Source organism: Calypte anna, chromosome 8 (genome assembly GCF_003957555.1).
Source record: "Calypte anna isolate BGI_N300 chromosome 8, bCalAnn1_v1.p, whole genome shotgun sequence".
Taxonomy (NCBI): domain Eukaryota; kingdom Metazoa; phylum Chordata; class Aves; order Apodiformes; family Trochilidae; genus Calypte; species Calypte anna.
In genome coordinates, this window is record NC_044254.1 from 3,128,352 (window position 1) to 3,156,183 (window position 27,832).

At 41.8% G+C, this 27,832-nt stretch overlaps 2 protein-coding genes across 3 annotated transcripts in view; one reads left to right on the forward strand and one right to left on the reverse strand.

Moving 5' to 3' along the window:
* The window catches only part of TRMT1L (tRNA methyltransferase 1 like), a 19,105-nt gene extending 14,437 nt beyond the window's left edge, over positions 1 to 4,668 (forward strand). Inside the window, exon 16 of one of the 2 annotated variants that reach the window (XM_030455255.1) lies at positions 61 to 4,251. In XM_030455255.1, coding sequence (XP_030311115.1) covers positions 61 to 367 — 307 coding nt within the window. In that variant the 3' untranslated portion in view covers positions 368 to 4,251. Of the gene's footprint in view, positions 1 to 60 lie in introns of both variants that reach the window. The other variant, XM_030455256.1, reaches the window with a different exon arrangement.
* On the reverse strand, positions 3,887 to 18,536 carry RNF2 (ring finger protein 2). Its single transcript, XM_030455257.1, has 8 exons — positions 18,522 to 18,536; positions 17,941 to 18,043; positions 11,799 to 11,887; positions 11,223 to 11,383; positions 9,838 to 10,053; positions 8,520 to 8,792; positions 7,139 to 7,310; positions 3,887 to 6,345 (listed from the first exon to the last, which is right to left on the reverse strand). Exons 1-8 carry the CDS (start codon positions 18,522 to 18,524, stop codon positions 6,244 to 6,246), a joined length of 1,119 nt encoding a protein of 372 aa, XP_030311117.1. The 5' UTR covers positions 18,525 to 18,536; the 3' UTR covers positions 3,887 to 6,243.
* Between the last annotated feature and the right edge of the window lie 9,296 nt (positions 18,537 to 27,832).

Sequence of the window (27,832 nt, forward strand, 5' to 3'; positions counted from 1 at the left end):
ACATACAGCCTGTACTGAGTGAGCTTTATTAGTGTTAATTCCTTTTTTTTTTTTTTCTAGGCTAAATAAATTCTTAAACTACCTCTCTGAAGCTGGATACAGAGTAAGTAGAACCCACTTTGAGCCCATGGGAGTTCGCACAAACGCACCCTTGGCACAGTTTAAGACTATTCTTATGAAGTACAGCATTCCAACCTATGCAGGGGGGCAGGCAGAAGGGCCTGTCCATCTAACTGAAGATCTCCAGGCAGGAGAAGAGTCAGTTCAAGCTGATGCAGAAGATGCTGAATTTCTGGAAGATGCTAAATCTGGCATTACTGCTGCCATGCTTGCAAAAAACTGCCCTGCTCACTGTGTGGCTGATTAATGCAGATGGGTTTGTTCAGAGATCAGGATATCAGATTTCCAAGTGCACCTGGTTCAAGTAAGCCAGTACTTATTATCAAACTGCATTTTAAAAACTTCAGTTGCCCCCTGTTTAATTGAAAGTATGTTTTAGAGACAAGGAACTCTTATCAAATTAGATTTTTAAAATTCCAGTTGCCCACTGTTTCAATTTGAAATGATGTTTTAGGATTCTTTAGCAGAACTTAGCCCTGATCACAGGGTGTGTGGTCAAGGTACTGTGAGAAGATCTCCAAGGCAGTTACTTTTATGCTCACATTCACTTTCACACTGAGGCAATGTGGCTGCTCCCAAGTCTGGGTTAAATCCCAGAATCTGGGAGGGTGGATAGGGCCAGTACACTTGAACAATTGCTGAGCATGAGGTTAATGTGAAATGAAATAGTCCTAAAATAAGTAATTCCTAGAACCTGACTGGTTACAGATCAGAGGGGCATCATGTTAAGATTATGAGGTGTCTGGATAAAATGTGATCTCACTTCAGGCAAGCCAGAGAGTCCTGCATTGGTGCACTTCTGACTCCAGAGTGCACATCATTTGGCATTTAGTTCTGTTTCATAGTTCTGCCTATGAGCAGTAACACGAGTACAGAAAGGAATGGTCTTACAACTGTTACTGGAAGTTGAGGTGATAACCACCCACTTTAGGTGAACTGTGTTAGTTCCCCCAGGTGGCTGTTCAGAGATGACACTTGGTTTGCAAAAAAGCAAAGAAAAATTAATTTGCAGAAACACACAGTGACAAGACACCACAAGATGAAGTTCTAGGTGAAGTTTTGCTTTGAATTTGTCAGTAATACAATCTTAGCTGTTATAAAGATCTCTTCTGTGAAAGAGCAAAGATGCTGTGTGTTGGTGGTCTGTTCTGGTTTCCTTAAATACATGGCAGCATTCCAACCAAGTCACCTTGGCTTGGTCTGTTCTTTCCCCCAGGCTTTGTTCAGGTACCTCCTGTTTCACCTGAATAGGGAACAGCTGCCACAGTTGGACTGTGGGTGTCAGTCTGTGACAGGTTTGGTGATCAGCCTGACAAGTTAATCACAGGAGGAGTGGTTATTATTTATGCTTCTCTGAAACATCATGATTAAGGGTGTTGCTTCTCCTTGAGTGCCAACCAAGAGTATTGTAACTGATAGACTCCTGATGATGGAAAACTCTTAGCAGGCCAGAATTAAGCTACTGCCTCTTAAACTGTTTGAAATTCAGGATTGTTTTGGTAATGAGTTATTTGCATTCTGTCCTAATTTTTAAAAAAAAGGAGGCAACTAAAGGGCTAATACAGCAGTGAGACAGCAACAAATACAAGTTTCCTCAAAAACTTAGTGCTTAGTTCTTTTCCAAAGATAACTTAGGATCAAACTGGAAAGATAAATGCAAGGAGAAATAGAAGCTCAGAACTAGGGAGCATGTAAGGATTTATTTTTCTTAAGTGGAAAGACTGTTGGGAGGGTTTGCTTGCAGATAACACACTGCATTAACTTAAATGAGATAGAACCAGTCATGAGCAGTTAACTGGAGCAAAAGAATATTCTAGTTATAATAAAGTAGGCTAAAAAATCAGTTTTAACTAAAGCCTGTTGTGGGAAGTATTTTTATTACTTTTACAGTTTCTCCTATGTTACAGCAGGTATTATGCATCTTTTCTAAGAAACTATTCCTTGGTGTTGGCAGCTGTGAACACAGAGGGGCAGGAGAAATTGAGTTTCAGACAAGGAATTTGGCCTGTTGTGAATGACCAGCAGAAGAGTTGTTTGTAACTCAGGCCTGTGAGAATTCTCTTTCTGATCAGTGGTTGTTAATTAGGTAGGGTCAGTTCTGACTAATGAGTTAACAGAACACTACTTTTGGTGCAGTTCTTCTCTGTGTTCTTTCTTCATACTGTTGGAAGGTGTGAGTGGTTGCATTGCCCTTGTGCTGTGTGGAAACAGGGTTTGGGAAGCAGAGTAACCTGCTGGGCTGTGCCTCAAAACACATCACCAGCACAGTAGTGCAGAGGGATCTGTGCACTGCAGCATGAGGCAAAGCTGTGTTCATTGACCTGGGTTATCCATAGCATCCCAGTTGGGTATTACTGCAATAAATAGTGGCAGATAAATTAGGATAATGCAGGTGTTGGTGGCAACCTTACTGCTAATTCTCTTTACATTCTTGGAGCTGGACTGGGTTATACCACCAGGCCTGGGCTGGTTCTTGTTTTATGGCTACTCTGCCAGGCAATCCATGCCACTGCTGCTACTGACAGACCTTCAACATGCAGCAAGTCCTTGATCTGACAAAGATCTTGCTGCAAGTGGCTTGTGCTGAACAGAAGCTCAGAACTGATTAACTGCTGGACCCAGGCTGGGCACAGAGTGGCAGAAAGGGACCTTGGAGTTTGGATTGACAGGAAGCTGAACATGAGCCAGCAGTGTGCCCAGGTGGCCAAGAAGGCCAATGGCATCCTGGGCTGGATCAGGAACAGCGTGGCCAGCAGGTCCAGGGAAGGGATTCTGCCCCTGTGCTCAGCCCTGGGGAGGCCACAGCTTGAGTCCTGTGTCCAGTTCTGGGCCCCTCAGCTCAGGAAGGAGATTGAGGTGCTGGAGCAGGTCCAGAGAAGAGCAAGGAGGCTGTGAAGGGATCTAGCACAGATCCTATGAGGAGAGGCTGAGGGAGCTGGGGGTGTTGAGGCTGGAGAAGAGGAGGCTCAGGGGAGACCTCATCACTCTCTCCAACTCCCTGAAAGGAGGTTGGAGCCAGGGGGGGGTTGGGCTCTTTTCCCAGGCAACTCTCAGCAAGACAAGAGGGCAGGGTCTCAAGTTGTGCCAGGGGAGGTTTAGGTTGGAGATTAGAAAGAATTTCTTTCTGGAGAGGGTGATCAGGCATTGGAATGGGCTGCCCAGGGAAGTAGTGGATTCTCCGTGTCTGGAGATATTTCAAAAGAGCCTGGATGTGGCACTGAGTGCCATGGGCTGGGAACTGCAGCAGGAGTGGATCAAGGGTTGGACTTGATGATCTCTGAGGTCCCTTCCAACCCAGCCAATTCTATGATTCTATGAAATGAATGTTAGGTTATCAGCTGATCAGTATGCTGGAGGACAAACACTAGAGGATGATGGAAAATAAAGTTTTATGTGATCATCTAGGTACCAGTAGAGGTTGTACAGTGGCATCTTACAGCTTTCTAGCTGAGGGACATGTCTGTCCACCACTGCATACAGCAGACAGTAGCTGCCCATGAGCTCTCTGGGTGTTTGCTGTTTAGCTTTGACTGAGGGAAGCTTTAAGGGGAGTCAGAGCTGTTCAGAGAAAGCTCTGAAATCCAGTCAGCAGCACAAGCAGCACAAGCACTGGCAGAAAGGAGCCTCCTGCTGCAACCAGAGGGAGCAACACCTCAGTGCCCCTCAAGGAATCTCACTTTTCATCTACACCAGAATTCCTTCTTCAATTAACATGCATCCTTCTGGGTAAAAGTTGTATTGACTGCAGAGAAAAAACAAGGAAAGGAACAGAACTTGACTTTTTTTAATAGTGTACCTCAAGCCAAGTGATCAGTTGCAGTTGTTGCACTGTTTTCTGTTGAAGCTGATTAATACACAACCTCTGCATTCCTCATTCATGCCCCTTCCACTAGACAGTCACAAACTTGGCAGCACTAACAAAAGCCATTCAAAGCATTACCTTTATGAATTATATGGCATTCCAATTGGTTGTTGGTAAAGTTTTTTTGCTTTTATTGTCAATTTGAACTTCAGTGTGACTTCAGTTGGATACTAGAGCCATTAGGCTGACCCATACCTAAAACCACATTACATACTTCAAAAATAGCCTGGCTTTAAATGGTGGAAGAGTAAAGTAAATAAAATAGTTTTTAGCACTAAAGAATCACAGTGCAATCAATGGTTTAATCAAACAACTACATTATATATATGTATATAATATTTTAAGAACATAAATACCCAGTAAATTCACTACAACATGAAAAGCTTCACATTCTCCCAGACTTTTTAAAGAACTTGGGACACATTGACAGACTGCATAGCTTCACACACACCTCTCTTGCTGAAGGGGTTGTTACCTTAGCTATCACAATGGGAAGATTGCTGCAATTAATCTAGAAGTTTCCCCAGGAATTTTAAATCATTTCTCATCACCCTTTCCTCACCCCCTAGATTATATTTAGTGGACATGCACTACTCATCTGTACAATGCAGTGTTTCACCAGAAAGTCATGAGAAATTACTTTCTTTAAAAACTCTTCCCTCTGTGCTCTGGGAACTGTTTCATGTCACAAAAAAAAAAAAGAAAAAAAAAATTAGTAACTTGATGAAAGAAGCCTGTGCAGTTTTCACATTGGGATAAAGCTGATCAGAAGGAGCACTGGGAATGGATGCATTTTTACAAGTGCTGGGCTTGAGAAACAGAAGTGCTGAAAGGGAAAGGTGCTTCCTCCCCAAAGCAGTCCCCAAGCATCTCAATATTTGAGTACCACACCAAAACCAGTCTAACTATGGGTGAGACAAAGAAGAAGCAAGGCCATATTTGAATAGTTTAAACTATCACCTCTTGCCTATCAACAACATTTTTTTGCTTCTAGCTTCAGATGCAAAGGGGTGAAGGTTTTATCAGCAAGTCCTACAGTAAAGGGATTCTCCCAGCAACACCTTTTCCCTTCAGACAGGATGCTGATAGGTCATGCAACCCCCCAAAGTGACAGCAAGGGCCAGAGCAAGAGGGGCTTAACATGCATATGAACAGGAGCTGCTATGCTGGGCTTCACCAGGTTTTAAACTTGAACCTAAATTTAAGACACTAAATGGTAAACTTTTGTCAAGTACTAAAATTGTCTTCCAAAGTGCTAATATTTGTTAAAGCTATGGCAGGGAAAAAAAAAAGGGGGGGTTGGGGATAAATACAGTCTTGGAGCAGCTTCTGGTTGTGGTCCTCCCCACTCAAACTGAAACCCAGATAAGGTCAGAGGTGGGATGGCAGAAATCCATAAAGTTGCATTTATGTCTTTTGAATTTCAGTGAATTGCTTTTAGAAAGCAGGTAGATCTTTACAGAACATTCTAATACATTCACGAGAAAAATCTTATTATAGGGAACAGAATAGGGCTGTAAAACCTCCAGATTTTCTTCAGTTAAGCCTGTGAAGAGAGGTTAATTCTGCACTGGGAACCAGATGACAACTGGGATGTTCTACATGGGAAGGAGTTATGACTTTGGGGTTTTTTTTGACTGATATATTAATTAAAAAGCAAACCAATCTCAGGAATCACCTTGCACTGACACATTAACCAATAAATTGCAAGGTTTTAAAGTGTCAGTTTTCTCACTGCTTTCTGCACAATTAAATGACTAAGTAAATCTTTTCCAGGGAGTCAGATGACTTCTAGCTGCAAGACTTGGGACTCACCTCTATCAATCTTCTGTAGGGAGAACCATTAGCAAATATAACACATTCCTTGGCTTATGATACTAGGGAATAGACTGACTTAGCTGTCCAGTGCCCAGAGGCTGCTGCAACTCTGTCAAATGCATTAAAAAGCCAGATTGACCTGGACACAATTAAGACATTCCAAGGCAAAACAACCCTTCAGTTATCATGCACTGGGAGAAAAAAAAAACAAAAACATGTCAAACATTGGAATGCACTGGAGAAGGTCATTTAGTCTACAAGGGAAGAACCAAAAACCCAAAATGAAATTAAATACAACCCAGAATACTGTCTAATCATGTTAATAAGTACACTGAGACAGCTGGAAGGCATCTTGTGTTGTCCATGAAGATAATGGTGGTGCCTTCTTTTCATATTAAAGAAGTAGAAAAGGAATTAATCTCATCTCACTCTTCCAGCACAGCTTATTTGTGTTCCTTTGTGGGAGCATAGTACAGTTCCATGGGTTTGTTCACTTTCCAGTACTTCTCACTAACCAGTTCCAAGGAAAACGACCCATTTAATACCTAGAAGAGAACACCAAAACAAAAGTGAAATAAATCTGATGGCTTGAGCACCTAGTCTTGTAGGAACTTAAATAAGAGAAGTGCACTGGCTTAATAAAACAGCACCACACAGCATTTTTGCAAAGTGAATATAGTTGTAAATAAAGTAAGGCTTCAGTTTTCCTTATTCTTCTCTGCAAACAAGAGTGGTAGATGTGTATTTACACTGGTTTTGTGTAAGAGACAAAGTCTGTAGTCAGGTTTTAAAGGTCTTTGTAACAGATTCTTTCTGCAAAGCACCAGCCTCTCTTGACCAGAAGACTTATTATATTCAGATAAAATGCCAAAGTGCAAGACCAGGCTCAGAGTTCAATCTAATTGTGACATTGCTTTGTTGTATCTATATTCTAAAGTCAGCAACTGAGGAGGGATCCTCCCTACTTGCAGCTGTTTCATAGTGGAACACTGGAAGTGGAGAAACTCCAACTTAAAACAGACATTCCTACTCTGGAAGCAAGTTTCTTAGTTGAAGTTACATTTCTTCAATTTTAATTGTAAACTAATGGCATAAACCAGCCAGTAGCTGCTGACTTTACTGGATACTTAACCATGTTATTTATATGCCTCCTGTTCTGCTAACCAACTTTTGCTGTAAATATTTCTCTGCAGAGAAATCTCTCTGCTTCTACATAAGCAGCCTTACAAATTTCATCCCAAAGCCAACTTGGGGAAAGTGCAGCTGAGTGGATTTTCACCAAATCTGTATCAGAGACCTCCTGATGCTCACTTTTACTCTGGTAGCAGTTGTACTTACAGTGAACTGCCCGTTGGCAGTAGCAATGTAAATAGTGTACTGCTTCTCACTGGCTGTGTCAAGGTTCATCTGGTTTGATTCTCCTTTGCTCCGAAGCTCCTCCAAGGCCAGTCTCACAGCTAGGTACTTGGACAAGTGATCAACTGTGGCATTGCCTGAGGTCTTGATGTATCTGCAACAACAGCCACAAAGATAAGAAGAGACACAGGAGTTGCAGGAGTGAGAAAAAGACATGGAACACCCTCAAGTATTAAGCACCAAGTGTGAAAAGGCCTTTAAAGACAGTTCACAAACTGGAATATTGATGGCTTTCACCCAAGACAGACTGGAAGTTTATCAAATTATATTGTGCCAAAGTGTCCCAGCGTTTTTTGGAGACTTCTGCCACAGGCCCTCCTGCTTTTTGTAGAGAGCAGACAGCACTGAGCTGTCATCTGTTCAAAATAAAAAACCTGAAAACAGGTTGTCAAGGGGTTTAGAGAATTACTTGGACTGCTGAGATACAGTCTGAAGTGCCTGGAGAGAAAGCTGTCACACACACACACACACACACACAAGACACTGCACCTTGTTAAAGTTGCTCTCACTGTTTCAGTATCCTCACTTAAATTGTTCACATAAGAATTAAAGGCTGATACAAATGCTGCCAAGGCCTCTTCCAGAAGCTCAACTTTCTTTTTGCTGTTCAGAACAACCCCCAAAACTTGCATTTCCAAACCAAAAAGAAAAGCTGTCTGAAGCTTAGAGTCTATCTATAGGCACTACAGAGAGATGTCTCATCAGTAGAGAAAGCTAGGAGGAGATCTGAGGAAATTCCATCAAACTTCATTGCTGTGAGCCAGAATTTGCTGTCTGTGCTGGACTGGAGTATGAACAAAAATGGCAGGAAAAGCTTCAGCCTACAAATCCTGCTGACACAAAGCTGCTCTGAAAACTGCTGGTGCTTATACAGGGTTTGGTTATTCCCAAAGTATCTTAGAACTGTATACCTAACAGAATTCCAATGCTAAAAACAGTTAAAACCACAATTAGTTGTGATGAAAGATTTAAAACAGACTGCCAATTCTTGGTGATAGTTGAGCAATACAATCTACCTGACTTGCAAAGGAAAAATAGTGTCCCAAAGAATCTTAGAACTGTATACCTAACAGAATTCCAATGCTAGAAACAGTTAAAACCACAATTAGTTGTGATGAAAGGTTTAAATCAGACTGCCAATTCTTGGTGATAGTTGAGCAATACAATCTACCTGACTTGCAAAGGAAAAAGAGTGCATGTGATTAAGCAGGATGAGGTATGACTAAAGTTTTTAAAAGCTCCAAGGAGTGACAGAAAGCAAAGCCAACAGAAAATAACATGAAGATGAACAGAGGACATTTACCTTGTCTGTGCACTGTCATCATTCTCCATGAGGGTTGGATGAGGCCTGAAGACCAGCTCAATCTCACTGGCACCATCCATCACTGGGTCTATTGCCACTGTTGTGTTGTTATTGTCCAGTTCCAGCCCAGAATCATCTGATGTTTTGGTCCTCTTGTTACTAGGCCCTGCTTCCTGATTGCTGTGTGTGGAGGCATTGCTGCAGTGTGAACTGTCACCGTTGTCTTCTGCTCCACTGCCATTCTCAATCTGCTGCTTCTTGCCCCTCTGTAGCCTGATCAGAAAGAGGTAGAAAGAAACCCTTATCTGCATTCAGAATTCACCCAGTGTACAGGCCCAGAGTGCTTCTGCAACTCCTCCCTCTGCTGGGTTGCATCATGCCAGAAGTTAAGACATAGACACACATACAAGCACTGAGCTTTTTAGAGATATCTCATTTAAAAAAAAATAATTAATAATTCATTCTTTCTTAGACACTCACAGATTTTTTTCCTATCTCTCAAGTACCTTTTAGGCATATTTTAAGATAATTTTTCACTTCATGCTGTAATTTTTATTCTTCAGGCTATTTCAGACCACTGTTTTCATCTAAATATGAATATACATGTGACTAAAAATACAAATCACACCCAGTGTGGTTCACCACTCTGTAAAGTTGGGGCCTCTTAAGGCTCACCCAGAATTTCACTACCATTTCAACACCTTATGTTCCTACCTGGTGAATTCAGTCACAACTAAAACCTTAGCTCTGGTGTTACATGCATTTATTTGCATTAAATGGTAATATGTTGGTGCAGGATTCATTCTGTTACAGTTGATTATCTGAGATATTTTAGCAAAGCTAAGATGAAACGTGCTTAGCTGCTACAGGCATTGCAGGGAGTGATACAAAGGTCTCTATTTGTAGACAAAAAGTTAAAAATTATTTGCCAGAGGTTAAAAAATATTTTGGTGTAGTTCAGAGGAGAGAAGAATCTCAGGCTATACAAGGAGTGAGGACAGACACTGTATTTTTAGTGTTCAGGCAAACAAGATTACACACTGACAAAGAGGAAGTGGTCTCAAGTTGTGCCAGGGGAGGCTTAGATTAAATATTAGAAGAAACTTCTTCACTGAAAGCATTATTAAGACACTGCAACAGGCTTGAATCACCATCCCTGGAGGTCTTTAAAAGATGTGGTGCCATGGTTTAAGCACTGGACTTCGTAGAGTTGGGTTATTGGTCAGTAGAGTTAGGTTATGGTTGAACTTGATGATCTTTTAGGTCTTTTCCAACCAGAACAATTCTGTGATGCTCTGAAATGACATGGATTGCTTACCTGTTCATAGCCTGGATCTTTAAACCTTCCTCAATGCTGTGACTTAGAGCTTGCTGGTTATTGTGTTTGCTGATTCTTGCTAGCACTCTCTCCTGGTGAGCTTCATACTCATCTCTGCTTGGGTAGATTTTACTGATGAGAGCATCAAAATTGGGATCTGGTCTTAGTGATCTTTTTGAAACGAGCTTCTTACGACACGTGGGACATTCTTTGTTGCTGGAAAGGAACAAGAGGAAGAAAATGAACATAACTCTGCAGCAATAACAAAAGTTTGCCCCAATGCTGCAATCTGTAGCCAAAGTGCTTGCTAAAGATCAGCATTAGTAGTAAATCTGGAATAGATCTTCTAGCTTCTGACAGATCAGGTAGTTCCAGAGAGTTAAACAAAAGCCCCAGACACACAACTCCCTGCTTTTTTTGAAAAGTATGTTTAAGCAAACTGTATTCAGACTGAAGAGTTCAAAAGAAGTTCCACTCTACGAAGCAGTTCTTGCTTAACTGTCTGGGTGGATTTGCACCTAGAAAAAATGCATATGTAGTGGGAATTATATTAAGATGTTTTCTTTTCAGCACTTAGGAAAAAAAAAAAAAAAAAAAAAAGATTAATGACACTATTCCATAGTTCAGACATTAATTACTGGGAGAAGTAAAACAGTCTTGTCCTTCCTACCATTTTGTTTTCATTTAACCAAAGGGTCAGGGTCATATTTTTTTTTTTCCTTTAAGAGGCCTCAATAGCTGAAACCAGCATCTTTACTCCTGATGGTTTTCTTGTTTACCTCTAATGTCTTGTTGCTAATTACTCACCAAAACCTAAACAGGCACAGCAAATCAAGTGTGACCTCTGAATAAAGGTAATTGCCATTTTCAGAAATAGATACATCATTGAATTAATCACTGTTGGTTACCTCAGAATTTTATGCTCTGGGGAAAAAAATGGAACTTGCTACTGAAGAACAACCTACTTTTAGTGTAGGTTGACTCAGCAGTGAAGTTTGGAAGAGGACTGCAGCTGAAAGGCTACACAATTTTCACTTTATTATTAAGAAAAGGAAGACTAAGGGAAATCAGACTAATTTTTGTAAGCAATGTAGGATGGGTTTGGTTTGCTCCTTATTGGATTTAAAAAAAAAACAAAAACCAAAACAAACAGTTTTCAGCTGCTTGCAATGAACAAAGTTATGTCTGAGTTTTTATACAAGGGAAAGTCTGCTCTGCCACAGATGTCTGAACACTCAAAATGAGATCTGAAAGGTGTGCTACACATTCAGAAACTTGTAGTACACAGGCAGGTCACTGTTCACATCAACACCCAGGACATGAAGGATTTCCCTCATCACATTTTCATCTAAAGTGAAATCCCTTTTCCAATAATATTTACATACCCACTCCTGAGGGCTGTAATAATACAGTCAGCACAGAAACGATGCAAACATTCTTTTGTTGTCATGGTGTTTTTTAACATATCCAGACAGATGGGACACATCAGTTCACTGTGCAGGCTCCTGGGTGACACCACTATTTCCAAGCCATCAGTGATAGCTTCCTAGTGTAGAATAAAGTAAAAGCTCTTTAATGGAATGTAGTAACAAGAGACTGCGTGTGTTACTATTCTTTTTAAAGAGAAACACAGTAAAAAAGACCATGCACTATCACAACCAGCACACACACCTGTGCTGCTAAAGAAAGGAAAAAAAAATAAAGCTCCAACACCACTTTTGAAAAGAATATTAATTTTTAAAACTTAATTTATTAAATCTTTAAATATTTTCAGGGAGACTTTGTTTTGAAAGTATTCTGTGATTTTGGACAGGCAGTTAACACCCTGAGTTTTCCTCAACAGAAAAGCATTAAACTTTTAACATCATAAACATTCTTAAATGTTTAAAATCTTAAGCTTCAGGTTCTAAAAAGTATGAAAAAAGTCCAGCCACAAAGGCCAGCTCTTTAACATGTATTACCTGAGGTGTCCTTTGCAGTTCATACAAACTGAGCTCCCACGTTTTGCTCAAAGGCTGCGTCCCATTCGTCTGCACAGCTTGAGACATGGCTGGGGAAAAAAGGAGAAACAAGTTGGATGCTCACATCCATTCCAGAGGAGGCAAGTGCAGTAGCCCAGGGGCTGTATGGACACAGCAGTCTCCACTGGACTAACTTGCTCAAAATCATGCAGGCCAGACCAGATGATCCTTTTCTAAAGCAACAAAATTAAGTGAAATCCTTCGTGAAGACCCACAAACCCATCTCAGGTGTGACCAGAACCCTACCAGCTGCTATCTTAACTCTAATCTCTGGCACTGATCTCTGATACTTCCATGGAAAAAAAAAATTAAAAACCCCCCAAACCAACAGTTTTTTGACGGGAAAAAAATAAGAAAGAATCAGGCTCTTTTAAAAAAAATATACACACTCTGGCATGGTATTAAATCTTTAGAAATACCTGATTTTTTGTTCCAAGTTTAAAAAGGTAAATATTTAGACTTAAAACAGTAAGAGAGCTAGACTTCACTTTGGTATGCCAAGTTCAACAGCACCTTCAAACATTCTGATTCTTTTTTCCAAAGGATTAGTTCTTTTAAAAATAGGCATTATAGTGCAGCTACTCAGGAAGATTAACAGGATTAGTGTTTTAGGCTTTACTCCCTCTGATACTATAACTACTATTTGGGACAAATTCCATGCTTTTGACAAAGTATTCAATTCAATCACTCATTTTACTCAATTTAAGCATTCTGAAATCCAAGTTTTTCTGCTTTCATTTTCTGGCTAAGAGCTTGATTTGAAGAAAAAGAAATTCTGGAAAGACATTCAAAGGAATAAATCCTCATTTAATGGGCAGCTCATGTTATTTCACATTCTGCTGTAATCTAGGACAGCTACCACTAGATTATAATCTAGTGCTTCCACTACTTAACTCTTTTCTGAAGCTTTGTCTTTACCTCTGGATCTCAAAATCCCTGGGAGGCAGCCAAATCAGGTTCTGGTCTGGAGCTCATTTTGTTCCCAGCTTCAAAATTAACAGCTCAGTGATCTTGAACAAGTATGGGATTGCATTTGCTTGTCCCCCACTTTCTCTTCTGCTTGTTTTCTCACATTGTCACCACTCTTCAAACTGTCTCTCACTACACTCAGATTGCACTCATTTTAATTATATCCTGATCTTAACAGGGCATAAACTCATGGGTGAATGTCTTATTAAAGTGTTTTTAGCTCATTCAGCTATCAGTCCTTGGCATCCCAGTATCAAATTTCAGTGCCACAAATGCCCTTAACTGGGATGGGTTTCCCTTCTTTTTATTTGCAAGTTGAATTCCATATTCTCTCATCAGCCATGTGTAGAGCCATTTTCTCTTGACACTCTGAGTTGTGATCTTCACTAACATCAAATCCAAGCTCATTGATTCATGCCCAGAGTTGCAGTAGGAGCACAGCACCTCTGCAGGGCAGCTCACCTCCAGTGGGGAAGGGCTGAGTTGTCAGTCTTGCAGCTATCTAAGACATAGAATCATGGAATCATAGAATCACAGAACTGGCTGGGTTGGAAGGGACCTCAGAGCTCATCAAGTCCAACCCTTGATCCACTCCCGCTGCAGTTCCCAGCCCATGGCACTCAGTGCCACATCCAGGCTCTTTGGAAATATCTCCAGACACGGAGAATCCACTACTTCCCTGGGCAGCCCATTCCAATGTCTGATCACCCTCTCCAGAAAGAAATTCTTTCTAATCTCCAACCTAAACCTCCCCTGGCACAACTTGAGACCCTGCCCTCTTGTCTTGCTGAGAGTTGCCTGGGAAAAGAGCCCAACCCCCCCCTGGCTCCAACCTCCTTTCAGGGAGTTGTAGAGAGTGATGAGGTCTCCCCTGAGCCTCCTCTTCTCCAGCCTCAACACCCCCAGCTCCCTCAGCCTCTCCTCATAGGGTCTGTAAGGAACATTTAGCCTCTCTCCTCTCTGCCATGTTGTAGGTTGAAATCCCCCATCAGAACAAGGGTTAATGATTGTGAGACCTCTGCCAGCTACCTGTAGAACACTCTGTCTGCCTCCTCATCCTGGTTGGGTGGTCTATGACACCCAAAAGATATCCACTTTATTCACTTTCTCCCTCATCCTTACCCATAAAACTTATAATTACCATAATCATCAAGCTCCATGCAACTGAAACACTCCTTAACATACAGAGCCCAACACCTCTCCTTCCCTGTCCATCCTTCCTGAGGAGCTTACAGACATCCATTGGAGCATTCCAGTCATGAGAGTCATCCCACCCTATTTCTGTCATGTCCTGCCACACGATGCCTTCTGCCTCCTGTTTATTGTCCACGCTGCATGCATTGACACTTCAGCTGGGCTCTCAGTTTCTAATTCCTGCCTAAAACTCATTTCAGTGCTGTTACCAGAGCAGGAGGAACAAAGGATTGGTAACTTTGGGGAGTGAACAAAAGTAAACCTTCAAACACCAGAACAGTTGAATTTGCCATAGCAACTAAATACACAGAAACACACCAGGAATGACACAAGTTGTCTTAGGATATTTTTAATCAGACCTCTTTTTTTTTTTTTCCTTTGTAAAATTCATTCTCTACTACCATGTTTATGGTGCATTGGCCCTTACAGTCTGCAGTAAAAGGCCTCATTGATATGGATGTGACTATACCCAAATACCACATTGTTGTGCAGTGTACCCCCTTGACCCAGAATTACGCTTCTGAACTCATGCTTTTGTTTTTACAATACTTTTTTACCCTCACAGCACTGCTGGTGCATTTTTTGCTGTCTCCTGACAAAACCAAGAACTCCAATCAATAAGGTAAAATCAGATTATTTCAGTATCAGAGAGGAAGGGGATTCTCCCCCCTCTGCTCTGCTCTTGTGAGACCCCCCCTGGAGTTCTGTGTCCAGTTCTGGAGTCCCCAACACCAGAAGGACACAGAGCTCCTGGAAGGTGTCCAGAGCAGAGCCACTGAAATGCTCAGAGGGCTGAGCAGCTCCCTGGGAAGCCAGGCTGAGGGATTGGAGTTGTTCAGCCTGGAGAAGAGGAGGCTCCCAGGTGAGCTCAGAGCAACCTTCCAGTATCTGAAGGGGCTACAAGAAAGCTGGGGGAGGGCTTTGGGCACTGGTGTGTAGTGAGGTGACAAGGGAGAATGACTGAAAACTTGAAAGGGAAGATTTAGGTTGGACATTAGGAGGAAATTCTTTGCTATGAGGGTGGTAAGCCCCTGGCACAGGTTGCCCAGAGAAGCTGTGGCTTCCCCATCCCTGGAAGTGTTCAAGTCCAGGCTGGATGGGGCTTGGAGCACCCTGGGCTGTGGGAAGTGTCCCTGCTCATGCAGGGGGTTGGAACTGGATGAGCTTTAAGGTCCCTTCCAAGCCAAACCATTCTATGATTCTATGAGTACTACTGCTAACTCCCAGCTGTTTGCAAGAGAGTTCCACAATCCAGAAGTGGGGGGAAGGCATACAGGGATAATTCCTAAAATTTTTCTCCCCTGCAACAAGTCTAAACACACCCATAATGCTGAACATTGCTCATTCCTCAGAAAATTTAGAATTTAAGGTTAGCTTAAAGGTCAGTTTATTACAAGATCCCTTTTCTCCAGTCTTTTTTTATCACTGCATTATTATTAAACTGCTTATCAGTTCAGTAAAAAAAAGGTATTTGGGGAAAAAAAACAAGTGTAAGGAATTCCCTTACTCCAATAATACTTTCATGCATGTTCTTTGAACTGGTACTTCAGTAACATTAGGTCAGTGCTCCCTCTCAGAAAAACTGAGCATTTGTAGTCAAATGTCTCATTTTTTGGAGCTCCCTTGCCTTCTTCCCCTGCACTGCATCCTTTTTGTTAAGCAAAGGAGAAATGTCTAAACAAAGCTGAAAAATTAATTTATTCCACCATCAATTTCACATGTAAGACTCATTGCTTTCCTAAAGGTGCCAATCATAGTATGATTTCGTGATAACACAGCCCTGAAAATGCAAGAGTTCTGCTCTGATCACCCAAGAGGCCCAACCATATCTTTATAGTCAGCATATGGCCATGCCACCACACTTCAATGAGAAAGCATCACTGATAAAGGGAGCCTCACCCAATTTATTTCACTGGCACTTGTGTGTTATTTCAGCTCTAAGACATGACAGGCAATGCTTTCCTTGGCACTGGCAGCAGGGCTGGTGTTTCAGAGCTCTGAAGGCAAAGGTGAAAAATTTAGCCACTGAAAAAGTTAAATAAACCCTCCAGTTAACATCTGTCCCACTGACATTATGAAGCTGAATGAAAAAGATAATAAGGCATTTATTGAACATTGTAAATAACAATCCACAGGATCAGTAAGATGTTCACAATACTGCAACTAACAGCTGTCCAGTGAAAATTCCTCCCATCTCCAAACTGACAAATATAATCCTTCAAACAAATCAATCTTTTAACAGAAAATACACTGCTTATTGGTATCTGCTGCTTTCAAAGTGAGCACCTCTCTTAGCTGGCAAGTTGAATGCCAGCTCTGAGCCTGACATGATCCATAAAAATATCAAATTATCTAATTGCAAAAGTTTATCATGAAAACAAAGATGAATATAAATGAGAGTACCTCTGCAGGGAACTGCTATGACAAATCGAGTCTTTGTCACTGAATGAATTACATAGTTGATTAAAGACTTTTCCCAAAGCAAAAATAATTTCACCCACACACCAGTCATATTTTTTTAAATGCAAGTGATTTCATTTAATCCTGAGAAACCTGCATGCAATGCAGTTATTACACAGAGCTACAGAACCACTTCCAAACAGGACTGGATTATGATTTTCATGCTGGAAATCATCTTTCCCCACTAGCTTCCTCTATGGAATTCTATGGAGTTAGGCACTTGCTCCAATTACATTCCATAGAAGAAGGTCTGAAAAACAAATAGCTTAATAAAAATCTCAAGAATATTGCTCAGAGCTCATTTCATATATATAAAAGGTTCTGAAGAGCCAGATATCAGAGCATAAAAGTTGGCAAGGAACAGGTGCTAGATTCCTCATGGAAGCAGCCAGAGCAAGTGTGAACAGAGGAGACACATCCCCAGCTCCCAACACAGTGTCTTTCTCCACCTGATGCCCTGTTGGAAGCAGTATTTTCCCAGGCACAGGCACGTCCTTCCCAGTATCAGTTTATCAGCATCACGCCTTGCAAACACCGCTCAGCAGCAGGGTGATGTGCACAGGCTTTGGGAGAAACAAAAGACTGGGAATGCAGGGCAATAAATAATACTTCATGCTGTATTTGAAGCAGGGGCAATTTATTAAGAAAAAAACACAAAAAAACAAACACAATAGCAGTTTGTGACTGTAAATCAGCTCTCTTATCAAGTGAAGCATTTCGGATGCCTTCCTCTCGGGGATGGTGTTATGGTGTGCAATGAAGAGCTGCTCACAGCACCTCTCCCTGCAGCTTCCAAGGCATGTGTAAGCGTGTATATACACACATATATATATATATCCACACCTCCCGGCTTCAAAGCCTCAGGCCGACCCTCCGGGAATAGCTCCGGCTTGGCAGAGCTCCCCGCGGCCCAAAGGAGGAAGGCGCGGGGCTGAGGGAAGCAGCGGGGGTGCGGGCACATTCCCGCAACCCCCGGCGTGGGCGTGTGACAGAAGGGGGGTGAGCATCCCCATCCTGGCATCCTCATCCCGGTATCCCCCATCCCGGCATCCCCCATCCTGGCATCCTCCATCCTGGCATCCCCCATCCCGGCATTCCCATCCCGGCATCCCCGTCCCGGCATCCCCATCCCGGCGGGGGCCGCCTGTCAGGGGACACCGGGGCGGGCTGCGTACCCTCCCTTCCCGGCCACTGCCCGGCAGAACCGAGGGAACCCGACCACGGATCCTCCCCGGAGAGCCCCCCAAACCTGGCAGGGAGCGCCCCGCGGAACACACCCACCCCGCCATAACAGCCCCTTCCTCCGCCTCACCCGCACCAGGGTCGGACACCGCTCCCGGTACCAGCTGCCCCCCCGCGGCATCCCGCCGCAGCCGCCACCTTCACACCCTCCCGCTGTCCCATACGGGCAGAGACCCGGCGGTCCTGACTGCGACCGGCACCGCGCTCATCGCCTCACCGCACTCACCGCGCCGCTCGCTCCTGTCGCCCTCCTCTCTCGCCGGTGGAGAAGCCGCAGCCCCAGCAGCACAATATGGCGAGCGGCAGCCTCCGCAATGGAGCTCGGGAAAGAGAGGGGAGTTACATATTCATGGCCGGGGCTGGGCAGGGGGAGCGCGGATGGGGCTGCTGAGACCGAGCCGCCCAGCAACCTCTTTCCCTTCCTCCCTCCTTCTTTCCCCTCCCTCCTCTGCTTCCCTCCCTCACTCCCCTCTCTCCCTCACATCCCTCCCTCTCTCCCTCACTCCCCTCACTCCCTCATCTCCCTCCCTCCCCGCAGCGGGTTAGGGGCCTCTGGCTCCAGTCCCCGCCTTCCCCACACCCCTTCGGCGGCCGCCCGGACCCCGAGTCCCCGCCGACCCTCAGCACCCGGGCCGTTCTCCCGCTCTTTTTCCCTCGCAGTCGGTGCTGGGCGATGCGGCACCGAACCCGGTGGGGCGATGCGGTACCGAACCCGGAGAGGCGATGCGGCACCGAACCCGGTGGGGTTCCCGCCGCCGCCCTCCCGTACCTCAGCCCGCGGCCCTCGCTCTCCCTCACCATTAACGTCCTCACCGGGGTGAAGCCCTCAGGGCGGCTGCTGCCCCCTTGCTCCCAGCCGGCATCCCGTACCTGGAGCGGTGGCCGTGCGGTGCCATCCCGCGTTTTCCCCTCGGCGCTGCGGGCTGAGGAGCTGAGCTTTCCGCAGCTCCGGTGCCTGCCCGGGAGCGGGCGGGTCGGCCTGAGGCCGTAGCAGGCGGACTCTCCGTGAGGAGCGAGGCGGCCGGGATGGCGGCGGCTGTGACTGCCTGACCCTCATCACCCGCCTGTGCCTCAAGGTGAAGCCCTTTATGCCATTTTGGGGGGGGCATGAGGGAGTCCGACAGCCTCAGAACCAGGTCCAAAGTCATGGATGGCGTCTGGGTTGGACTGGGCTGCGCTTTTCTCCTGCAACAGGATCTCCAAACTCCATGACAGGTCTGGGTTTTGGTCACTTTCTGAGGAGAGGAACACACCTGACATTCATAGGACAAAGCTGGACCTCTGGAGTGACCTGAGGGGCACCAAGCCCAACATAAATTCACACTTCCAGCTTCACCTTACAACAGTGGGCAGAAACTCAAGCCTGGGGACTGTAGTTCTATGTTTGTTACATGAAGACAGTTTTTGTGAGCTTTGGATCTTTGATGGTGCCTTTATTGTTCTTGTTATTAGCTGTTTTGTAGCAAAAGCAGAGCAGTATGTTCAGTGTAATTAAATCTGGTGCAAGGAAAAAAGTGGACAGAGATAAATTTGAGGTAATACTTCAGTTTTAGTGATGCAGCAACATTTAAAACAATTTAGTCATTATTAACTATTTAAAGAAATGAAGTATGGAGTATGTTAATTTTTCCCAGAGTTTTACATAATTGGAATATTAGCCTTCTAGTTTGGAATTTTTCCTTTTTTGAAGGTCTTCAGGTATTTTAAGAAGTTTTAGCCCACAACAGGTTATTTGTGTTCATTCTAAGTATCTATTCCATAAGAATGTAATTAGCTTTCACTCACACTCCTGGTGGCCTACACTGCAGCCTATATAATTAAATCCTCACAAGAGCTTGATATAGTAGTCAGCAGTAACATCTCTGTTTTCTAGCTGTGATCAAAATGTCCCAGTTAAATCTCAGAGGAAGTTAAAGGAGGACAGGATTTAACAGTCCTTTCTTGTTCCTGATTAGGTCTTTTTATTTTTCTGAAGCGTGTTGTGTAGCAGTCTTTAACTGTTAATGTTCAAAGCTGGTACAGGACAGGAAGAGATTCTGATAAGTTCTTTTATTTAGAATGAAATTTGTCAGAACTGATGACTGGAATTTCCCTGATGTTTCAGCTGTTCATCAGTGGTGAGGAAAGGAAGATGCATCAAGCTGCTTGCTGCTGTACTAGAAAGCATCCTTTGGTGAAAACTATTTGACTTGTTAATTGTCTGCAGTACTTTGGTGAGTGGAAGCATCTGGTAAAATATAAAACTCCACAATGGCATGAAAATTGATAAACTACAAAGATTTTAAAGAACATTTTGCTGAAAGGGAGACCAGAAAAAAGTAACAGTTCAGTTGTGTCAGTGGTGTTCAATTCAATATATATATTTATTTTGGTTTTTATGTCCTGTATTTGCCATTTAGTAGTAGCACATGGGTCTTCTCTTCAATGTAGCATTCTTTCTATTTTTAAGGCTGTAAAAAAGGGTTGCCAAACACTTTTCAAGAGCAGGCTGCCAGTCTGCCAAGACATCAACTGCAGAAAATGTCTTGTAAAGGGGAAAAATGTGGTGCAGGTGTACAGTACCCTGCTTGGTGTGGGAGCCAGGACACTGCTGCCTCTGCAGCAAAGGCCATGGGTTTGGCATCCTGGCTGCCACAAAAAGGGGCATGGTAGGAGAACGGGGGTGAGATCAAGATCAGTCCCTTCTGCTCAGGACTCATTGGATCATGTCCAGATATTGCATCCAGTTTTGGGCTCCCATTATGTGAAAGGCATTGGCAAACTGGAGCAAGGACAATGATGCCCCCAGGGTGGTTGGAGCACTTGGAGAGACCATAGGAGTGGGACTTGGTCAGTCTGGGGCTGGGAAGGCTTTGGGGACCTTACACCATCCAGTCCCTTCCTATAATGTTCTTGAGAAAATGGATCCAGGCTTTTCTCAGTGTTGCAAAGGAGCGAGGTAAGAGATGCCACAAAATTAAACAAGAAAGGTATGGACTGGAAGTAAGAAAAATCTGTTCCCCACAGAGACACTCAGGCAGCAACAGTTTGCCCATTAATGGAGATTTTCAAAACCCAAAAGAATCAAACCCTGAGCAACCTGGTCTGACCCCAGAGCTGACCTGCTTTGAGTAGGAGGTTGGAGAGGGACCTCTTGAGGTCACCTCCAGCCCAAGTTATCCCATCATTCTGTGATTCTGCAAGCACAGTGCAGACAAGAAAGCCTGGGATATGGATTTATACTGTGTTTCAGCATTTTTTGTCAGCATTTTTGTTCTTTGCAGCAGGTAAAAGAAACCACACAGCATGATGGCTGGAAAAGCTTTCATCAGCTTGTGGTTTCTACTGTTCTTGGTGTAATGGAAACATTTCTTCAGCTCCTTGCAGCAGGAAAATAATAGTGAAGGAAATTACTGCAGTGAACTGAGACAAACTGTTTCCATGTCCTCCTCCAGGTAAAATATTTATTACCTGTTAAAGGGATTGCAGGGCACCCATTCACTGCCTTTTAGAAATCAGTATAAAGAGAGAGGAAAAAAAGAAATTAAGAACTTCCATTTTAAAAGTCTGGAGGCAAGGAACTGTAAATAATACACAAAAGATGGGAGAAGGCAGGATGGAATGTCCATGTTGGTGTGTTACTCAGCTGTGGTACATTACAATAAAGAAATATTGTGTATAAATAAGTGATAGCAAGGAAAAAATAAATAGGAAGTGGAAGTAGCATCTGTTTCAGGGGTGGGTCATGAAATCTGGATGGTTTTTTGTGTATGTGGGGAAAGTATTTCAGTGTGTGTCAGAAACAGGTCTGCTATAGCCTGTATGAATTTGCTGGACTCATAGGAAAGATGGATTTCTCAGAACTTGGAAAATACTCTGACTTTTCTTTGAGACTATAGACAAAAATAAGTAGGAAGGGGAAAGCCATGGCATATTAACTACAGAGGTGAATAAATGGGAATTGCAGCAGACATACTCAAGGATCAGAATGCAAAAATTAAGGATTCTGTCATCTTTACTCCTTTGAAAGAAGTCTTGCTTGAGACAATGCAGGATCATTAATACCCAGGCCCCACCATTATTAGGTTCTTGCTTTCAGAAATCTTGCTGAAATCCAGGATGTCTAGTTGGACAATCAGTGCTGACCCAAGAGGGAAAAATGTGCTGAAAATAGCAGTTGAGCTGTGAGTAGCAGAGATGGAAGCACATAGTGGATCTTGTTTAGAAAGGGCCAAAGAATTGTTTCCCACTCCTGTGTATCCTAAAAATATACATGATCCTAATATTGTCTTAAGAAACTCATGACTGCAATGCACTTGGTAAGCTCTGTGCAGAATGGTAACAGATTTTGAGCAAAGAGCGGCATAAAATCTTTCACCAGCCTTGACAGAAACAGTATCAGGCTAAGTTCTCTAATGCATGTAGCTTGTAAGAAGGCAAATATGAGAGACTGTAGGAAAAAACCCCAAAACTCAACTCTTAATAGGCAATAGAGTCTTAACAGCTCTGGTAGTTGTATGGGCATGAAGCACTCCAGTGTAGATACAAGCAAAAAAAAGATATATAGCCATGACTGGCAGACAACAGCAGTACAGTGATATCAGTAACTGGTGGTAATTCAGTAATATTTGGTGTTTTCTAGGCAGAGTTTTCATAACACCATTAAACTGTGTGGTTCTGAAAGTGGCCATATCAGCAAAGGGAAAATAGGTCAAAACTAGCCAAGAACTTCAGGAGTTGCTGCAAGATAGTACTGTCTACTCCATAAAATGAAGTTTCAGGCAGTGATCAAAGGATTTTGCCAATTTAAAAAATGAAAGACAGTTCAAAATAGCAAACTCCTGAATTACAGAAATGTCCAAACTACTTAAAAATTCAGATTTTTAAACGCTTCAAAAGGCAAACCTCCAAACTCACTTAGACTGAAAAAAAAAAAAAATGTATTTACAAAATCTAGACTCTACTGGCTTGTGCTGAAAAATACACCATGTTTGAGGAATGTCTGAGCAGCCATTTTATGACTCCTTTGTTCATGATACCTTCAATGAGGCTGTTTTGCTGAATGAGGATGGTAATTAGAGTTGGACACTTGAGTCAAAGATGTGTTATACTGTGATAACTGAACAATAGAACCAAATAAGAAAAATAGAGAACAAAGTACCTAAAGCAGGCAAAGAGAAAATATACAGGGTAATGCATCAAAGCATTACTACATAAGAGAAAGGGCAGTGATTAAGAGAGCTCCATCCCCACTTGCAGACACCCCAATCTTCAGTCTCTGGGGAGCCCTTTTTCCATCTAGGATTTGGAGAACCCTTCCCAGCAAGTGGGAATATCCTACACACTTTAGGTGAGGCATCCAGAGTCACTGCAAGGGGCTCCAGCTTTATGTACCAAACAACCTGCAAGTCACGAGGACTTTGCAGGACACTGTGCAGAACATCTGCTTCATCTCCTGACCACCCATGACCAGGACTGGGCCAGGGTCCAGGGTGTTTTTGTCAGGGTTCCTTAAACATCCTCTCCTTGGAAGCATCAAGCCAATTATTTTTGATAAATGGTGTTTTTAATGATTAAGATGAGGATAAAATGTCAATTATAGTTGATATACAGGGACACAAGCTCAATTATTTTTGCTGTTTCCATACAAGGCAACTCTGGGCCCCTTGTCCAAACCTTAGCACTACATTGGCATATTAAGACATTTAACTGGAATAGAAAAGCTGGATAATTAGAGGTATCATTTGTAACAACATGCTTAATTTGGACCTTTGGAGTGGAGTAGCATGCTATGGGTGCTGTTAAGTCTGAATTTGGTATTTAGAGTAGTGAATTAACAGGAGTAGAAAGGCAGGGAGACAATGTAGTTATTTACTTAGGTAATAATTTAAATCACTATTGATAAATCATATTAAATCATTACTGTCATTTGATGATAATGTTATTTTAGGCAGTTCCTTTATACTTTTAAAATGGTAAGAGAAGATAATTAACTTCATTTATCTAAAACACATTGTTTAGTACAACAAAACCAAAGGTGATAACTATTAATTCTTGCATATTCTGCCAAAGAAAATCAGAGCTGAATAAACAGAAGCTGATTATCTGCCCTTAAGAGCAACTTTCTGGCAGTGTTCAAGTCCTTCAGGGACCCTAGCATAGGTGTGACTTTCCTATTCCTATTTCATTATTTCTTTATTTATTATTCCTTATTTATTTTTTTATTATTCCTTATTTATTATTTATTTAGTGTAGAGGACCAGATGTCTGGTCCTCCTTTCTTGCCCTCTAAGCTGTATTTTCAGAGTATACTGGGTTTTTTTTTTTTTGTTTGGAATTCACTAGTGATTTAATCTCTAATAACAGAATATTGTTCTTGTCCATCTTATTTCCAGGGCTTGGAGTAACACACAAAACACTTGGTTTCTTTCTGCTTGTGGGATGTTATATATTATGACTTCCTCATGTAGCTAATGCATGTTCAATATTCAGGCTGTAAAAGATAAGCTGTTAAAGGATGTCTTTCTATTCCCAGTAATCCAGAACTGGGAGATAAAGACAAAAAAAAGTGGTGTCACAGCTAGGAAAGTGATAAAATGTTGCTTCTCTTGAAGACTAAGTCAAGTGAGACTTATACTTAGGAATATGTCTAGGAAAAAAACCCAAACAAACCTGAAAAGGAAATGCATTCACTGCCCTAAAACTTAATACTCCCAGTGTGGGAGAATTCTTTTCTTTCCCACTGTGCATTTTGTTCCCTTCTGAAGGAAAGGAGAGTATGTGTGTGGCTGGCAAAGTGTCACTGACCTTCTTCTGTTCTCCCATAACCACAGGCAATAAAGATTCTTAATCCATTCTTCAGTTTTTGAGTCCTGCCATCCCCTGACACCCTTCTCACTGTTGGCACAGCTAGGGGCCAAGTCTACTTTCATGTGCTATCCAGGGGCCAATTTAACAGTTAAGTAGTTGTTTCACATTTTTTTTTTTTAATGAATAATTGTAAATCTGCTTTAAAGACTTCTGACATTTTCCTGTTAGATTTGTTGATCTATGAATCTTTAAAATGCTTTAGTGAAAGAAAATCTATCTCTGGGACCACCTTTTTCTGCAAAAGGGGCAGTAAGGAGGACAGAATCCAGTCTGGGTATCAAGCTCCATCTTGATGTACCTATAACTCCATTTTTACTATTTTTTTACCTTTTATATTATAGTAGTGGATTGAGGGAAAGAGAATTTTTATTTTGCTTTTTACCATCTTGATTCCTCAAAACAGTTGAGCTTTTTCACATACTTTCAGAAGGATTTAAGTAGTCTCAGGGCAAAGAAGAATGCAGAATGCTTCTGTGAGGTGCCTAGCAGAGGTATTTTGAGCAGAAATTCATAATAAAACATCATATACCCATTTTTATAGCTATTGATTCTGTGACTCAGCATGTTTGTAAAGTCCTGCCCTCTGCAGTGAGGAAACAAGTGGGGTTAGCACCTACTGAATGTGGATTCCATTAGGGGAAAATGCAGTGTTTTGAAATAGTTATCTTAAAAATAAAACAAAGACAAGGTCAAAAACACTTGAAACATGGGAGGTGCTTGCATTTGGGGGAATAATACTACAGGATTAGTCTAGTCCATGATAAAGCTGTCTCTTGCACTGCTGAACTTTCTATTTCTGGCAAAAAAAGGTTGTGCTGTGCCCTTAAAACAAATTTAACAAGTGCTGTTCTCATCCTGGTACTTTAGGCAGTATTTTAGGTGTGTGTGACACTTGTTTTTAGGTATGTGACACAAGTCAGCATGGCAGGAAAGTTGACTTGTAGCTGGTTAATACAGTCTCTAACTTGGTGCAAGTAATAGCTGTTTCTGAACAGCTGCTTAGATGGTATTTAATATAACTCTCTGGTGCCCTCTTGCGGAGTTTTCCACATCAGATTGTAGCAATGCATTAATTATTTTATCTTTACAGTGTCCACAGAGTTTTTTCTGAAAGAGGTTATAAATAAAGTAAAAGAGGTTATAAATAAAGTTTGGTCACATTTGTGGTTGTAGCCATGTGAAGCTGATGCAGCCAAATACAGATTTGATTTTATTTTTTCCTGAAATTAGTAGTTCTGCAAATATAGAGTTTTTTTACTGCCAGTCAGTGGCACAACCAAGAGCACTTGTGCTGGTGGTGTTGTTCCCATAGAATATAATGTCTATGCTGGAAGTTCTCAGGATGTATTGTTATCTTTAGAAGAAGCAGCAGAAAGGGTACAAACTATTTAAGGCAAAGAGGGAAAAATGGTACCAGCCAATATTTCCAGACAAAGAAACTGATGAGTATTAATGTACAGTAATTTTAAACATCTGCCAGAAGATAATTTACAAAATATTTATATTGTGTAGTTTAAAAACTGTATTATTAATGCATGTTTAACATTTTTCATTTTCCATTACCCTCCTCATGATGAGTTAATTGGAAAGACTGACAATGTGCCTCAGTGTCATCATGAATTTATTTTTCTAGTAGATTATTTACATTACACGGTGGAACAGCACATTTGCAAAACAATTGAGTGAGATTTCTCAGAGAGCTGACAGATTACTACAATGTTTATCATTGTTACAGTCTCAGTGGGAGTCTGGTTTAATCTAATTAACATAGCAGTGGGAACAGAATTACAATAAAAATTAGAGGCATTAAAGAACTCTTCTATTATGTAACCAGTGTGACTGGAAAAGAGAGGCACTGCACTGAATGCTGAACAGGGGAATGCTCAAGGGTGACTAATAGGTCAAAGAAACTTTTTGGTTTTTTGTATTGACACTTTAAGTATTCTGAATTATCCTCTCTGTCCTTACATGCCTGTAAGTTGGCTAAGCTAGCAAGACAGCTTTGGTTCTCTAAGTCAAATTTAAATTGAAAGTATAAGTGAGCTAAACCAGAAATTCTTCATTTCTGCTCACATCCAAACTTGTAAGGTACAATAGAATTTGAAGATGAGCTTAGAAAGCTAAGACGAATTGTAGAAGGATTTGGCAGATAAATAGGAAAGACAAAAAAATGGTTTAAAGTTCTTAAAAACAGTTCTTCATTAGGTTGTGTTTTGGTTTTTTTTTAGTTTAGTGGTTTGGTTTTTTGTTTTTTTTTTTAATTCTGCTTTAGTTACAACTCTGAGATTAAAAAAAATAAGGGGGAAAGAGGAAAGAAGGAACAATTCCAAGAATAATATTTAAAAGGTATTCCACACATTACTAGGACTAAGTTAAATGGTGGTGGTAGGAAACTGTTGATAGATACCAAAACTTCTACTACCATAAAACAGTAGGCATTGTTGGGAGCTTTTTAATGTTCTTTTGTGTTCTTTTCAGTTTGAGGAACAGGTTTGCTGAAATAAATTACATATTTCAATTCCTGAAACTTTGCAGGTTCCTTTTCCTGCTACTTTCAGTGGTTTGTTTTGCAGAAGTCTAGTAGGTTGGTGAGCATCAGGATGAGGGGGAAGGGACAACCTAAATCCAGAACACAAGAATAGAAATAACTTTCCAAGCTATTTCCAAATAAACTTCCAAGCTTAGCACATGTCCTGCTCCATCTGCTTCCAGAAGAAATAGCTGGAGCCTTGCTATCTTATTCACCTAGAAGATGTAACTTACCATTGGAGGACTGCATTTTTAGGAGATTTCATCCTGTCACTTAGCACTGGTTAATATAAAATATTAATATTTTATATTTTGTTTGTGAGGAAATTTTAGCCACTGTGCACAGATGTGCTGCAAATTGCAGAAGTAGCCAGCTTTAGGGGTTGAATGAATTACAATGGTTTATTTCAGGGAAAATTGCCTTGATACATTTAAAATCTGTATATAGGGAAAGGAGGTGGTGGTGTGCAGGGGGTTTTGCTGATGGAAATAAGTTTGATACATTTTAAACGTAGTAAACTCTGCCGGTGGAATCAGAGTGATTCAAGAGGCAATTTTTCTATTTTCAATGTATCCATGTTACACTGGTCCAAAAAGTCTATAGAAAAAGAATAAATCTGTCTATGGAAGTCAGTGATACAGAACTCTTGGACAAGAGAACTATAAAGTACACACCTGTTTCCACAAAGCAGATGGACCAAGATTTAAATGTAATTTCTTAGGAAATAATT